At 32.2% G+C, this 15,370-nt stretch overlaps 1 protein-coding gene across 2 annotated transcripts; it reads left to right on the top strand.

Annotated features, from left to right (window-relative positions):
• Positions 1-2,991: 2,991 nt before the first annotated feature.
• On the top strand, positions 2,992-4,670 carry LOC114172060 (GATA transcription factor 5-like). 2 transcript variants are annotated; one of them, XM_028056791.1, is made up of 3 exons: positions 2,992-3,262; positions 3,417-3,703; positions 3,790-4,670. In XM_028056791.1, exons 1-3 carry the CDS (start codon positions 3,007-3,009, stop codon positions 4,468-4,470), a joined length of 1,224 nt encoding a protein of 407 aa, XP_027912592.1. In that variant the 5' UTR covers positions 2,992-3,006; the 3' UTR covers positions 4,471-4,670. The 2 variants fall into 2 exon arrangements, with proteins under 2 accessions (XP_027912592.1, XP_027912595.1); XM_028056794.1 differs by having other exon boundaries at positions 3,255-3,335.
• Positions 4,671-15,370: the final 10,700 nt, after the last annotated feature.

Below are 15,370 nucleotides of genomic sequence, written 5' to 3'. Positions count from 1 at the left end.
ATTTGATCACATATATAATATATAATAATAATAATAATAATATATCATTAAATTATAATAAATGCATTCTAACCAAATTCATGAAATTAAATAAACAACTATAGAGGCTTTAATAAATCAAGTTACTCAAAATTTGACTTTAGTATTGCGTTAGGATGAAAATTTTTAATTTCAATTTTTTATGGTTTAGAATATTTTATGAAAAAAATATGTGGTTTGAATATAAAATTTAAGAATACAGTCAAATTTAGGAAAAATATTTTACTAGAGTGTTTAGAATATTAACAAAATCTGGAATTTCAGATTTAAAAAAAAAAACTTTAAAATTCTTTATATTATGTTGTGACTCTTAATCCTTCTTTTTGTTTTCTCACTTTTTTTTCTTCTTTCTCTTTTATTATTTTTAACCTCTTTATATTATTTTAGATTTTTCTGTCTCTTTTCACTCTTTACCTGTCCTCTAACATTTTTTCCTTCCTTTTTTTTTCCTCTCTCTTCTTTCTGGTCCATCGGTCTCCTCTATGTTAATACTAATACAAAAATGTCAACACTGTGATGTTAATTATTATAATATTGAATTTAATTATGTAGAAATTGAATTTAATTCAAACGCGTATTTTTTTTTATAAAATTCTGACAGATGATATTAATAATATAATAAATTATAATAAATGAAGGTGTGATTGTGGGCGCGTCTATTTGGACGTAGTTCGTTAAATATTTATAGTCACGAAATGACTGAAGAGCATTAATTTATCAAATCACGTCAGACTAATATTAATTTTTTTAATTTAATTTAGTTATAAAATCACAAATGATAAAAAATAATAATAACGTTACAAGAAACGTTCAACATAATTTTAATTAAGGAAAAATATTAATTATATTCTTTTAAAGTACAGATAAAAGATAAAAGAAGTAGACAAAATGTTGAGTGGTTTTGAGAGGAATTTTAATTAGTTTGTGTGGAAGGGATTTATTGGATGTTTTAATTAGTAAACCTAATTGAGGGTAATTAAAATATTTAATGATGGTGAATGAATGAATATTTAGGCATGAGAGTGTGGTTATTATGGATTAAATTAGGAAGGAGTTGAGGAATAATGTCAGTGGTGTTACTGAGAGACAAAAGCTGATCTGGTGTCATTGCTGGGTTCACTTTTTTTCACTCACTTTGCTTCTAAGTCATGCCATCTCCCCAATCCAAACCCAAACTCTATCATCACCATCAAGGCTACACTGGGAATTTCAACCACCTCACTTTTACCTAATTTCTCATACACATTAAAATAAATACCTCAAATTTTCAAATACTATCTTCCTTTTATCTCTTATTAAAACCTTTTTCACATATACTAAAAAATTCAATGACTACTAAATTTTTCATAAAAAAAATTCTTGCACTCTTCTCTATATATTCTCTATAATTATTTTAACATTAAGGAATACTCTCTCATCTAGTTGGTTTTCAGTTTCAATTGTGTTTTCTTTCTTCTGGTAATAGGAAAAAGCAATAAGACGGTACTTCCTTCATCTGATTGTATGTGTTTTTTTTTTTTATATAATTTTTAAAAATGTTTCTCATTTGCTTTCTTTCAAATAGTTTGCAATTTTATTTCAACGTTACTTTAAATATATATATATATATATATATATATATATATATATATATATATATATATATATATATATATAAAGTGAGAGAGAAAGAGAAAGAGAAAGAGGAGAGAGAGGGAAGTTATTTAAAAAATATCTTCGGTTAAAAGAAAGGAAAAAAGATGCAAACTAGCGTAAGGCCAAAGGATGTGATTTTAAAATCAATTTTGTTTTTCAAAATTTTATTTATTAAATATTGAATTAAAATAATGTTATCTTTCTAATTAATTTGTAAATATTTCAGAACGGGGAATTAAATAGAATAATACATTCGATTTGGAATAAGTAAAAACAATTTAATTTTCATGATTTATTGTCACATTAATTTGTAAATATTTCAGAACGGGAAATTAAAGAAAATAAAACACATTCAATTTGAAATATGTAAAAGCAATTTAATTTTCATCATTTATTGTGACTATTTTTAATATAAAAGAATGACACGTTATAAAAAATATCAGATATAATAATAATAATAATAATAATAATAATAATAATAATAAAAGGAAGATACACTGATAATCCTAATCCTCCTAACCTAGAAATAAGAATTTCATTGTTTTATCCAATACTCATGTGAAGTAAATACAGTCATTGTCGGAACATTTATATGTTTGTTGACACAATTATTCTACCCTCCAATTCAAATTTCAAACCTTAAACTCTTTTATCGCAAGCGGGTTAATTTTAAAGCAAAAAACGGTGTGGTTTAATTGGTGAAAGAATATATACGTATTAGTGTATAGATATTTGACGGGCAACACGAAATTTGTATTAAGAGTATAGGTCCATAACTCTGACATGCTTTCAATTAACCTCAGCCTTGACATAATAGATTTTCATTATTATCGAGAACCCTACGAAAAATTATCCAAAAGCTTAAGGAAAAGTTCACGTGTGTTTTAAAATAAGATTAGGGTGTGAATCTGCTTTGGCCTTTAGCCTTTTATAGAGTTATTTTTGCCAACCGATAATTAGAAAACATAGAGCGGGAAAAGCAACGTTAGATGGAAACACAGCCAAATGCAAAATGAGCGGCGATAAGCAATCGAACCACTTAAGGCAGGTATTTAGGTTAATTTATATTCACGTTTTCTACCACAGAGGAAAAGAAAAAGTTAAAAAGAGAAGGATCATTTTTTTATTTTTTAAGATTGTGGTTTCCTAGGTCTTCACGAATTTTGGCTTCCCGTGGGAAAACACTTGTATTACATGGTATACACCAAACCTGTCTCAGTTCTTTCATTGGTGTTACATAGTGAGTGGTAGTTACTGTGGGAATGGTTCTACCCTAGAAAACGCAAGTGAGTTTTGTGGGTTGGAAAATTATTTCCCTCATTTACGTACGTTATGCGTATACAAAATACAAACGTATTTAAAACGTATAAATACTTTAAAGAAGGAAAAAGTAAATATGAGAGGCTGTGGAGAGTGAGAAAGAAACGGGCGCTTTTAGTAATAATCCAGGGACGCTTTTATCCCTCATTCAATGCTTTACCAAACTCCCTATCCTCAACCTTTTCAATTTCATCCTTTGCCTTCTTCTTCCACCTCTCTTCTCCTCCCAACCTCATTTTACATCTCTCCTATCTCTCTTCTTCCTCAGGTATTCATTATTTAATATATCTTTCTTCCATTTCATTTTCTTTCCTCAATTTTTCAAAACAGCTAATGTTCAGGTGTTTGTTAAAGTCTATGTTCTTTTTCTTATATTAGGCTATGCTTTTTGTTTTGCTCTTAAACTTGTTAAACTGAAACAGACATGGAGTGCATGGAGGCAGCTTTGAAAAGCAATTTGAGGAAAGAAATGATGGTACAGCTCAGTCCAGAAACCTTCATGGAGGAGTTAAGTGTGCAGAACGGAACCACTTGCGACGACTTTTTCGTCGACGACCTCCTTGACTTCTCGCACGTGGAGGAAGAACCAGAACAGCAGCAGGAACAAGACTTGGTTTGTGTATCCCTTCAGAAAGAAAACCCATGCCAAGAGCCCTATGCTTTCAAACCCGATTATTCCTCTCTGCCCACCACCGAGCTTAGCGTTCTGGTATTTTTTTTCTTCTCCTCAATTTTATTTCTTACAGGGTCTGCTTGTTTTGTGTTGGTGGTTGACGAAAGTTGGAATTTTTACAGGCGGATGACGTGGCGGACTTCGAGTGGTTGTCTCATTTCGTCGAGGATTCCTTCTCGGAATTCTCTGCGGCGCTCCCCACCGTAACGGAGGGCAACCCGACCGCGACGGGCCATGCTGCGAAAGAGCCGAAGCCAGAACCGGAAAACCCGGTTTTCACCTTCAAAACCCCGGTTCAGACCAAGGCGAGAAGCAAGCGAAGCAGGAACGGTGTTCGTGTCTGGCCACTGGGTTCCCCTTCCTTCACCGAATCCTCCTCGAGCTCCACCACCACCACTTCATCATCTTCCTCCTCCTCCCCCTCCAGCCCCTTGCTAATTTACACCAACTTCTCTCGTAGCCTCGACCACGTTTGCTCCGAGCCCAAACCCAATAAACCGAAGAAAAAACACTCTTCCGACAGTGCGGGCACCCTGGCGCCGCGACGGTGTAGCCACTGCGGCGTGCAGAAAACCCCTCAGTGGCGAACTGGGCCGCTCGGCCCAAAAACACTCTGTAACGCATGCGGGGTGCGGTTCAAGTCGGGAAGGCTCTTACCCGAATATAGGCCCGCTTGCAGCCCAACATTCTCCAGCGAATTGCATTCAAACCACCATCGTAAAGTGCTCGAGATGCGGCAGAAGAAGGAGATGACGACTGGGATTGAAAATGGTTTTACCCCCGCTCCTGTTCCCAAATTTTGATTTAACTTTATTAATTTTAAAAAAGAAAAAAAAAAAGAGAGAGAGAGAAAAAAGAACTAGGTAGAGAGAGATTAGAGAAGGTAGGGCAAAGTTTAGTGTAAATTTTTTTTCCTTGTATTGAGTGCTGTAGGTGTTAGGCTTTGTAACTGATTAGGTGACTTTGATATTGAAGTTTTAATTTACTTTTGATTTGATTTTAATTTACATTTGTATTCTGACCTGTACCATAATTAATGTAATGGGTGTGGGTATGGGGTGTTGGGTCAGTGGGTTGTTTGGAATGAAAATGTTTGAGGTTTGTTCGGGAATGGTGGTTGAGAGGCATGAAGATTGTGAAGGAAAAAGAAGGAAAGAACACAGATAAGTGGTTAAACTGGTTTTAATGTGGTAAGGTGAACGTAGTTTGAAAAGCTAAAGCAGTGCAGAAAGAAAGATGTGGCGAAATAGAACTATTAGATTTGAAGTTGATTTGGATTTTTATGGGACACTAGATTTTGGAGTGGCCTGTTCGTGGGGCACAACCATCTATTTATCACTCAAACTAGTTTTCTTCCCGTGCAATCACTGTACTTCTGAACTTCATTCATCCTTCAAACACGGACTCTATTCCATTCCTTAGCATTTTTCTGTTGTTAGAAAATGAGTCGTTGGGAATGAACAATGGAACGCAAAACCAGATTTTGAAGTATCACCCGCCATGTCTGTGGACCTACAGAAACAATGAGAACAAGATGGCAAATTCGAATCTCAATAATGTAAAAATGTTCCACCAAACAATGACATCTGAGTTTTTTTTTTTCTTTTCTTTATCGAGTATAATTATGGAGGAGTAAGAAGGGAAAGTTACACACAGAAACACCTCCATCTGCCACTGATGCCACACACACGAACACGTTATCTTTGCTACCCAATATAGCATGCTAATCAACACCCACTCCTCTGTATATATGGAAAACAAACAAACTTTTTTTATGTGTATTAATCAAATTTATTTCCATCCTATAGTAGTCAATAATATCAATTTTTATAATTTGGTAAATGAGAATTGAGTATTTATGTTGCACCATCTCTTTATACCATTTTTTTAATTATTAAAATAATTTTTATTTTTCATTTATTTCATTTCATTTGAAAAATATTTCTTTAAAATGAAATTTTTAATTTTATCAAATTAAATCGTTTATAAGATTGATTATTTCGTTGTCTTTTAAAAAGGCTTAACTTAACTATCACTTATGAGTATTCAATAATGTCCATTATTAGGTTTATTAGGTAAGGTAACTCTTTTTAAGGTTTGACTTATTTTATGTCTATTGAATTTACTCAAATTCTTGAGATATTTTTATTTTTAATCTTCTGCAAAAATAATTAAATGATACATACCGTGGTTATAACAAAAATTTAATTATATATAATAATTATTTAATATCATTTTTTTCTGTGATGTTTTTATAAAGAAATCATTATTAATATTTGAGATAAAGAATAAACAATTATGGACTTCATTACATATGCACTGGTTACTTGGTGCAAAGAAGACTACAAATTCTAAATGTTAATATTTTTATGAAATTTAAATATTTTAATTTGTAGTTTAATTAAATTTAAAAAAAAATCAAAATTTTCAATCAAATAACATATTATATTATAAAAGATATTTTAAATTCTATCTGTAACATACTTTTTCTTTTTCTTTTTAAATAAGTGTATATAGTTGCATTTGTTAGCATTGTAGTGGCTGCAACCTTGTGATAAAACACTATAACTCTACTAACCTATGACTATGATGGATTATGTATGAGGTTATTTCCATTCACTTCAGCTTATGATGTTACAGAAAGTCAATCACACGAGTAATGATAGCACTCCACAATCTGTGTGCAGCATTTCCGTCACAACTTTAACTGAATCATAGCATAAATAAAATGGTGATAATAAAATATTGTTTTCTTTCAATTTAGAGAAATGTGTGTGAATAATATTATATCTATTTAAAGTCTGAAGTGAGTGGTAAAGAATTAATGATGAGATTGTGAGGAAAGAAAATAAAAGGTGTGTAAAAAAAGATGGAGGTTTGCACATTGTTTTCGAACTTACTCAAGCTTTCTTAATTAAGTTTAACTTTAGAGTCTCATAAGAGAATTTATTATTTGGAAGGGTATCTGTATTTGGTAGCCTTGGTTTTAGTAGGTAATCTTTCAAATTTTAGTAATCAATGCAACCAATAATCTGGTGCTCATCAAAAAGGTTATAAAAATGGAATAAAGTAAGAAGAGTGTGATTTTTTTTTAATTAATACAGTTAATATTTAACTAGTTAAATAGTAAATAGTATATGAAAAAATTATAGAACAAATTAGGATATAATTTATAATCTGCATTCGAAAAAAATTATAAAATTATTATATATTCTTTCATGATCATTGTTATTAATATCTACAGTATAAGAAAATATTAATACTAAACTAGATTAGAACAATTTGAAATACAATTTAAACTCCTTCTAAAAATTACAGCAAATTTTATTTTTTAAATCCTGAAACATGTCTACATGAACCACGTATCTTGTTGATCATTAAACATAATCAAATAATTACCCGGTAAAGATATATTCAAATAAATCAAATAACCCGATCTGACTTTTAAAATGTAATTAGATTATATTAACTTGTGCAAGTTTATGAATTGATTGTTAGTTATTTATTTACAATAATTATTGAAATTATATTTATTGATTGACTACGATATTATTTCACGAGTATTTATTTTCTGTCGTTTTTATTTTATTTTCACACTTAAATTAATTATATGATGTAAACGCTCGTGTAGAAAAGTAATACAACACTTCTTTATTTTATTTGATAATTCCATATATTTAATAGTATAAATCTGTTTTTAAAGTTATTTTTACGGTAGGTAATTACTTTATAACAACATTTATAAATTAATGTTATAAGATATAAAATAAAATAAATATTAAAAGTACTAGTTTTCTTAGTTTATTTTGTAGTATAATCAACGGATTTTTATTTTTTTTAACTTATCATGCTATAGTAACTAATTTGGAATACATGTTTTAGAAAGTTTATTCTGAAAATCTCAATTTGAAAAACTTCATTGGAAAAGTTTTACATGTGCGGTGAAAACTTTACTCAAAAATTTCATTTAACAAAACTTATTCTAAAATATATTTAATGTGTTTCATAAATCTTGTGGTTCTAGAAATCCTATATTTAAAAATCATGTTCTGAAAATTGTGCTCCAAAACTTCTGTTCTTGAAAGATTTTCAGAAAAGATAATCCGAAAGTCACATATACAAAGGTTAAAATGGTCATTTTAAAATTATGCGAGTGCAGTTAGAAAATATAGAGTTGCTTCATAACAAACTGTTTGTATCCTTATTGTTACTTCTAAAAACAACGGACCATTTCTTCTTGGACCATCATAATTTTTATCTGAATTCTAGTAAATTTTTTATATTTGAATGGTATGGAATGTAAAATAAAAATATATTTCAGATGGTATAATCTAAAATTTAAATATATTTAGATTGTGTAATCTAAAATATATTTTTTATATTTTGAATTTTTTATTTTGAAATATAAATAATTATATTTTCAATTGTAAATTTTAAAATATAAAATAAAAGTTATATTTAAATTATATATTTCAAAATATAAATTTTTTATTTTATGTTGTATAATCCAAAATATAAAAAATTGTGAGTGCTGGAAGAAATAAATGTGGGTGTAGGAAGAAACTGCCCTAATGGGTGTATCTTCTATGTGTAGCTTGGCCCAAAGAAATTGAAATAGTTGGCAATGATTTTTTATTATTAAACTCAGATCTCTTTCTTAAAATTGAAAACAAAGATGCAATTTTCAAACTCTTATTGTATGGTGAAGTTAATTAAATTAGTTTCATAATCTAATGAGCATCAATTTAGTTTAGAACATAAACCTTAAGAACATAGAAGAAAACCCTTAAAATCTGAAACATAACTTTTGTTAATAATAGACCTTTGTTTTACTCTATTTTTTTAATATTTATTGTCAAACGAAATAACTTTTTGAATGTTCCTTTCCCCAGTTGGTCATGTGATTCTAATGTGTTATTGTTTTTTTTTTTTTTTTTTTTTTTTGTTTTACATGAGTTTGAGCACATACGCGAAATTAAGTATTATATCTAGGAGAATTGATTGACTATAAAGTAATTCAGCTAAAAAAATGAGTTAATTTTTCTTTATAATTGTATCGAACATGACCCAATTAAATATACTTTAATTTCCTAAGGTTAGATGACAACTTTATATATTCAATTAAATAAAATTATTAAATAATAATAATAACATAACTGTAATTCCATTTATTCATTTATCCTATTAATTAAATATGCATTTTTAAATATTACTTATTCAATTATTAAAATAATAACATTTAGTCAATTCTTTTAATAAATATATTTTAAAATTATAAATTTTATTAAAAAAAGAAATAATAAAAAAAAACGTAAATCAATTGACCTAACTTAATCTAAACGGATAAAAAGTGAGTTGACACGCTATTAAAGAAAATATAAATAAGCCCAATCTAATTTTTTTAGTTAGTTGTCCAAAACTCAACCAGACTTATGTACATTCTTACATTTGTCATAAATTTTTATTAAATAATTTTTTATAGTTTTCTTTGAATATTTTTCTTTATTTTTTTTCAAAAAGTTAAATTTACAAAAATAAAAAATTGATATGATGCAAGAAGAAACAACATATAAAATTAGTTAGTAGGCCTCTCAAGCCATTATCCATTTTATGTTGGACAATTATTTCTTGCACCTTTCTTCCTGCACCCTATCAGTTTTCAAATTTATTTTCGGAAACACAAAAACAATTTTGGAAATCTTCTTCTGAAAAACAAATGTACTCCCCTTTTACGAAAAACACTTTCAGGAATGTTTTTGATGGGGTGAGAGAAAAATTAATGCGGTGCAGGAAGTAATTGACATGATGTTGTTGAATATGAACCCAACCCATAATCAAATAGTGCTATTTGGTGTCAAAATGACAATTTTGTATATCTGTGTCCTTAACACTTTATTTTTTTTTTAATTTGCTTGCGGAAAATGTTAATAGATTTAATTTGATAGATAGTTCATATTTAATTTTTAGATTTTCTAATATACTCTAATAAGAAAATAATAATAACATATTTGAAAGATAATTCAACTTGTCATGACGTCGACAAATACGATTTTAATAGTATTAAAATTGTTGGTTACACGGGTGATCACATAGTTAAAGCAACATATTATAATAATAGTAATAATAATAATAATAAAGACATAGTTTAAATATAATGAAGTAGATTTTATCAGTTGGGATTTAAGGGAAATTATCGTGTATTATATGGAACCGAGAGTATACTTAGTTAAGAGAATAAATACAATAATAACATCTCATTCTGTCTTAAAAGTTATTACATTAATAATTATAAATAATTAAATTAATATCTAAATTTTATCTTAGGACAAGTTCACCATATTTGTGATATTAATTGTTTTTGTGATGAAGTAATCCGTATCTCAGACTAAAAAACCTAGCTAGTTGTATGAATTTTATATAGAAGCATATTTCGCTCTTGATTTCTTAAATTGAGCAATGCTCAATTTATAATTTTCATTTATATGCAAAGTGAAGAGAAGCTTTAAAAGGAAATTTAGGAAGAGGTAGGTACATGGTAGTGATTTAAGTTACGTGACAATATGATTATGGAGTTAGTGTTTCTGTTTTTTCATGTTAATATGTGTTTATTGGTCATCGTACCCGAACACCCAACATCTATGTTCTACCGAACATTACTTCTTCGTTACCATGTGACAAACATAGATTCTTCTAGAAATTTAGTGGACCCAACTTCAGTATCCATCTCTCTTCACTCATAATCCAAATTACCATCCACTTCAATATCCTAACAAGGTTTGATGTGTTTATTGAAACCCTAACCCTTAGGGTTTTTCCCGTTTTCCCCCTTTTCTTATAACTGATTACTGATTTAATCAGTAATCTAGGGTTTTCATTGTACCCCTGTTTTTCCCCTCTTTCTATAAAACCCGATTGGGTTTTTCCCCTTTTGTATGAACAGAGAAATAAAAACAATAACAGAAACAGTTCTTACCTTTCTCTTGCTTCTCCCACGAGCTTGGCTCTGCACCTCACTGCAGATCCCCTTTCTCTCTTCACCATTCTTCGTTTTCTCTTCCAATCTCTCTCTTCTACGTTCTCTACCATGGCCACTGTCTTTTCCTTCGCAAATATGACAGAGAGAGTGGTTGTGGTACTGCTTTATGGTACCAGAGCAGGTTTCTAACCTGCTGTGCTTCCGCTTTTCCCTTTCTTTATACCAAGAACGTGATTCTTGGCATCTTTTTGAAGGATCATGGATGGGAAATCTGAAACAAAGCCAGAATACACCAGCCAAAAGGCCAACAACTTTGATCTTGACCAATCACTCATACCCACCAGTCCCTACTACCTACATCCTGGAGAAAATCCAGGTTTGGTTCTAGTTTCTAATGTTTTAAATGACAATAACTATGTTTCCTGGAGCAGGAACATGCAACGTGCTTTGCTCTCCAAGAACAAGCTGAAATTCGTTAATGGCAGCATTAAAACACCTCTGCCCACTGACCCAAATTATGAAGCCTGGGAAAGATGTAACGTGATGATTCTTTCATGGATTATGAGAACTCTTGCACCAGACATTGCAGAGAGTGTTATGTACATAGATTCTGCTAAAGAACTATGGGAAGAATTAAGGGAAAGATTTTCTCAAGGGGACTACTTTCAAATATCCGATCTGTTGCAGGAAATTCATTCCATCAGACAAGGAGATAGAAGCATAAGTCAATTTTTCACTGAATTAAAGAAGTTGTGGGAAGAACTAGAGTTCTTGAGACCCATACCTAACTGCACCTGTGGAAAGCCCTGTGAGTGTGATTTGTCCAAAGTTTTCTTGAAACAGAGGGAGACTGAACATGCCATCTGCTTTCTAAAGGGATTAAATGATAACTACAACAGTGTCAGAACTCAGATACTGCTCATGGAGCCTCTACCTAACATAAACAAAGTTTTCTCTCTTGTCATGCAGCAAGAAAGAAAGGGCAATGGTTCTGGAAATTTGGCTAATGAGAATAAAGTTCTCATGAATACAGCTGACAAAGGATATAGGAACCAAGAACAAGCTTCTTGGAGAGGCCAAGGAAGAGGCAATGGGTCTCGAGCACAAGGAAGAGGCAGAGGCAGGAATCCTAATCAAGGAAAACAATGCACCTACTGCCACAAAATGAATCACACTGCAGAGGAGTGTTATTCAAAACACGGATATCCTCCATGGTACAAGCAAAGGACAGAACAAGATAAAGGCTCCTATAGTAATAAAAACTCCAATACTCAACAGATGTGCAACCTTAATGTCAATCCTGAATCTCAAAAATCCTCTGATCACACTCCAGAAGAAGGTACTGCCAATACAACCTTAAGTATTGAACAAATTCAGAGACTGCTGAAGCTTTTAGATGACAAAGATGAGCCTAAGCACTCTGTCAGCCACATCCAGAGCTTCAGCAACAATGTCTCAACTCACAAAAATCAGCAAGGTAAAGCCTGGATACTTGATACAGGGGCCACAAACCATGTGTCCCATGACCTAAGCCAATTTTCAAGCTTTTACAGAATTAAACCTATTACTGTAAAATTGCCTAACAATTCTACTGTCACTGCTGAATTTGCTGGAACTAAGAAATTCTCAGAATCTTTGATCATTTTTAATGTGCTATACATTCCTGAATTTTCTTTCAATATAATATCTGTTCAATCTCTCATAAATGACTCAAACTGTAAACTAACTTTCTCTTGTGAGCAATGTCAGATACAGGACAATCATTCATACAAGATGATTGGGCATGCTAGCATGATAAAGGGGCTGTACTACCTTGATGAAAACACCTCTACTTCACAAGATCATGGTTTTGTTAATAATGCTATGAATTACTCTAAGAAAGACATAAATGTATGGCATTACAGACTTGGACACCCATGTAATAGTGTGCTAAGACAAATTTGTAGAACTTTTCCTTATGTTCGTGATTCTTGTAACAACATATGTGACATATGCCATTACTCGAAGCAACATAAATTGCCCTTTCCTCACAGTATTACCATTTCTGATAATTGTTTTGATTTAATTCATGTTGATATATGGGGTCCTATTTCCATTCCTTCCATACATGGGCATAAATACTTTCTTACTGTTGTTGATGACTTATCTAGACATACTTGGGTTTTCCTCATGCATTCTAAAGGAGAAACCAGAAGCCTTTTATTGAATTTTGTTATATACATTAAAAATCAGTTTAAGAAGGATATAAAAATCATCAGATCTGACAATGGCCCTGAATTTGAGTATGATGATCTTTATAATAAATATGGTATTATTCACCAAAAGAGTTGTGTTCATACTCCTCAGCAGAACTCTGTAGTTGAAAGAAAACATCAACATATTTTAAATGTTACTAGAAGCCTGCTATTTCAGTCTAATATACCTAAATGCTATTGGTCTTATGCTGTTAATCATGCTGTTCATATAATAAACAGAATACCCTCTGCTGTTTTAAAAAATAAATCCCCATATGAAATGCTTTATTCAAAATCTCCCACTTATCTTGATCTGAAAACCTTTGGTTGCTTAAGTTTTGCTTCTACCCCTGACATAAATAGAAACAAACTTGATCCTAGGGCAAGAAAATGTGTTTTTATTGGCTTTAAAAATGGAATAAAAGGATACATTCTGCTTGACTTAAAATCTAGAGAGATCTTTATAAGTAGAAATGTCTTGTTCTATGAAACCATTTTCCCTTGCAGTTCCACTGAAACCATCATTGCTGAAAGAAATAATCACATGAATCAGGATTTTAGTTTCTTAAATGACTCTCATATCAACATTAGGGAGAACCATATTGCTCTTAACGATCCTACAGGAGAAATTCAAGAAAATGATAGCACTATTGATGATGAAGAAGACAGGACAACTGACAGCTCCAATTTACAGCAGACAGAACCTGAACAGATTGTGAATCAACCTGCCCAAGATCATGACAACCAAGAAAATACAGCATATGAACAAGATGACACAGAAGACAACATTCAGGATTTGAGAAGATCCAGGAGAGACAGAAAAATTCCTCATTATCTGAAGGACTACCAGGTTAATGGTTCCTTAACTATCAATAACTCTTGTCAACCTAAATACAGTAACAAAATAAAGGCCAACTATAAAACTGCTTATCCCATTGATTCTGTCGTTTCTTATGATGGTTTATCAAAGGAGCATCTTCACTACACTCTCGCCATCACTGCCAACCACGAACCACAGTCCTATACTGAAGCTAGCAAAACTAAAGAATGGAGGGATGCTATGAACAAGGAAATACAAGCTCTTGAAAACAACAAAACCTGGTATCTCACCAATCTCCCAAATGGAAAGAAGCCCATAGGTTGCAAATGGGTTTTCAAGACCAAGTATAAATCTGATGGAAGTATAGAAAGGCATAAGGCTAGGTTGGTTGCGAAAGGATATTCCCAACAAGAGGGAATAGACTACTTTGACACTTTCTCCCCTGTGGCTAAACTCACAACTGTCAGAATCATTTTAGCCTTAGCAGCTGCCAAGGATTGGTACCTATATCAGCTTGATGTTGATAACGCTTTTTTACATGGAGATTTAAATGAAGAAGTCTACATGACACCTCCACCAGGACTGAAACTTCCCAAACAAGGACAAGTCTGCCGTCTAACTAAATCTCTATATGGCCTAAAGCAGGCCAGCCGTCAGTGGTTTGCTAAGCTTTCCTCTTTTCTCTTAGAACTCGGTTTTATTCAATCCACTTCTGACTACTCCCTTTTCATACATAAAACTGCTAGTACTTTCACTGCCTTACTTGTGTATGTAGATGACATTATATTAGCAGGGAATTCTATGGAGATTATCAATAAGACCAAAGGTACTCTGCATCAGACCTTCAGAATCAAGGATTTAGGGAAACTAAAATATTTTTTGGGTTTTGAGATTTCAAGGACCAAGAGAGGGATCCATATGTGCCAAAGAAAGTATGCCTTGGACATACTAAGTGAAACTGGAATGACTAACAGCAAGCCTTGCCAAACCCCCCTCATGAATGACACAAAGCCTCTTTTCGCAACTAATAATACCTCCTACAATGCTGATTCCTATAGGCGATTGATAGGGAAACTTCTCTATCTCACCAACTCCAGACCTGACATCAATTACTCTGTGCATCTTCTCAGTCAGTTTGTACAGGCACCCACTGTTTGCCACAACCAAGCTGCCCATCATATCCTAAGATACATCAAGGCTGATCCTGGTCGAGGACTGTTTTTTCCTAAAGACACTGATCTACAAATAAAAGGCTTCAGTGACTCTGATTGGGCCACATGCCCTGAAACAAGACGCAGTGTCACTGGTTATTGTGTGTTCCTGGGAGAGTCCCTCATCTCATGGAAATCCAAGAAACAGAGTACTGTTTCCCGATCATCTTCTGAAGCTGAGTACAGGGCTCTCGCGACTACATCATGTGAGATTCAGTGGATTAGCTATATTCTTCATGACCTCTGCATTCAACTTGATCTGCCCCCAGTTCTCTATTGTGATAATCAGGCCGCCAGACATATCGCTCAGAATCCCTCTTTCCACGAACGAACGAAGCACATTGACATTGACTGTCATGTGATTCGCGAACGCCTCCAGAACAACCTCTTTCGTCTTCTCCCTATCAGCTCCAATAACCAGCTTGCCGACATCTTTACGAAAGCGCTCCACCGTACCAACTT

This window comes from Vigna unguiculata, chromosome 2 (genome assembly GCF_004118075.2).
Source record: "Vigna unguiculata cultivar IT97K-499-35 chromosome 2, ASM411807v1, whole genome shotgun sequence".
Lineage (NCBI taxonomy): Eukaryota > Viridiplantae > Streptophyta > Magnoliopsida > Fabales > Fabaceae > Vigna > Vigna unguiculata.
The sequence above is the reverse complement of the archived record's forward strand: the minus strand, read 5'-3'. Positions and strand labels throughout refer to the sequence as shown.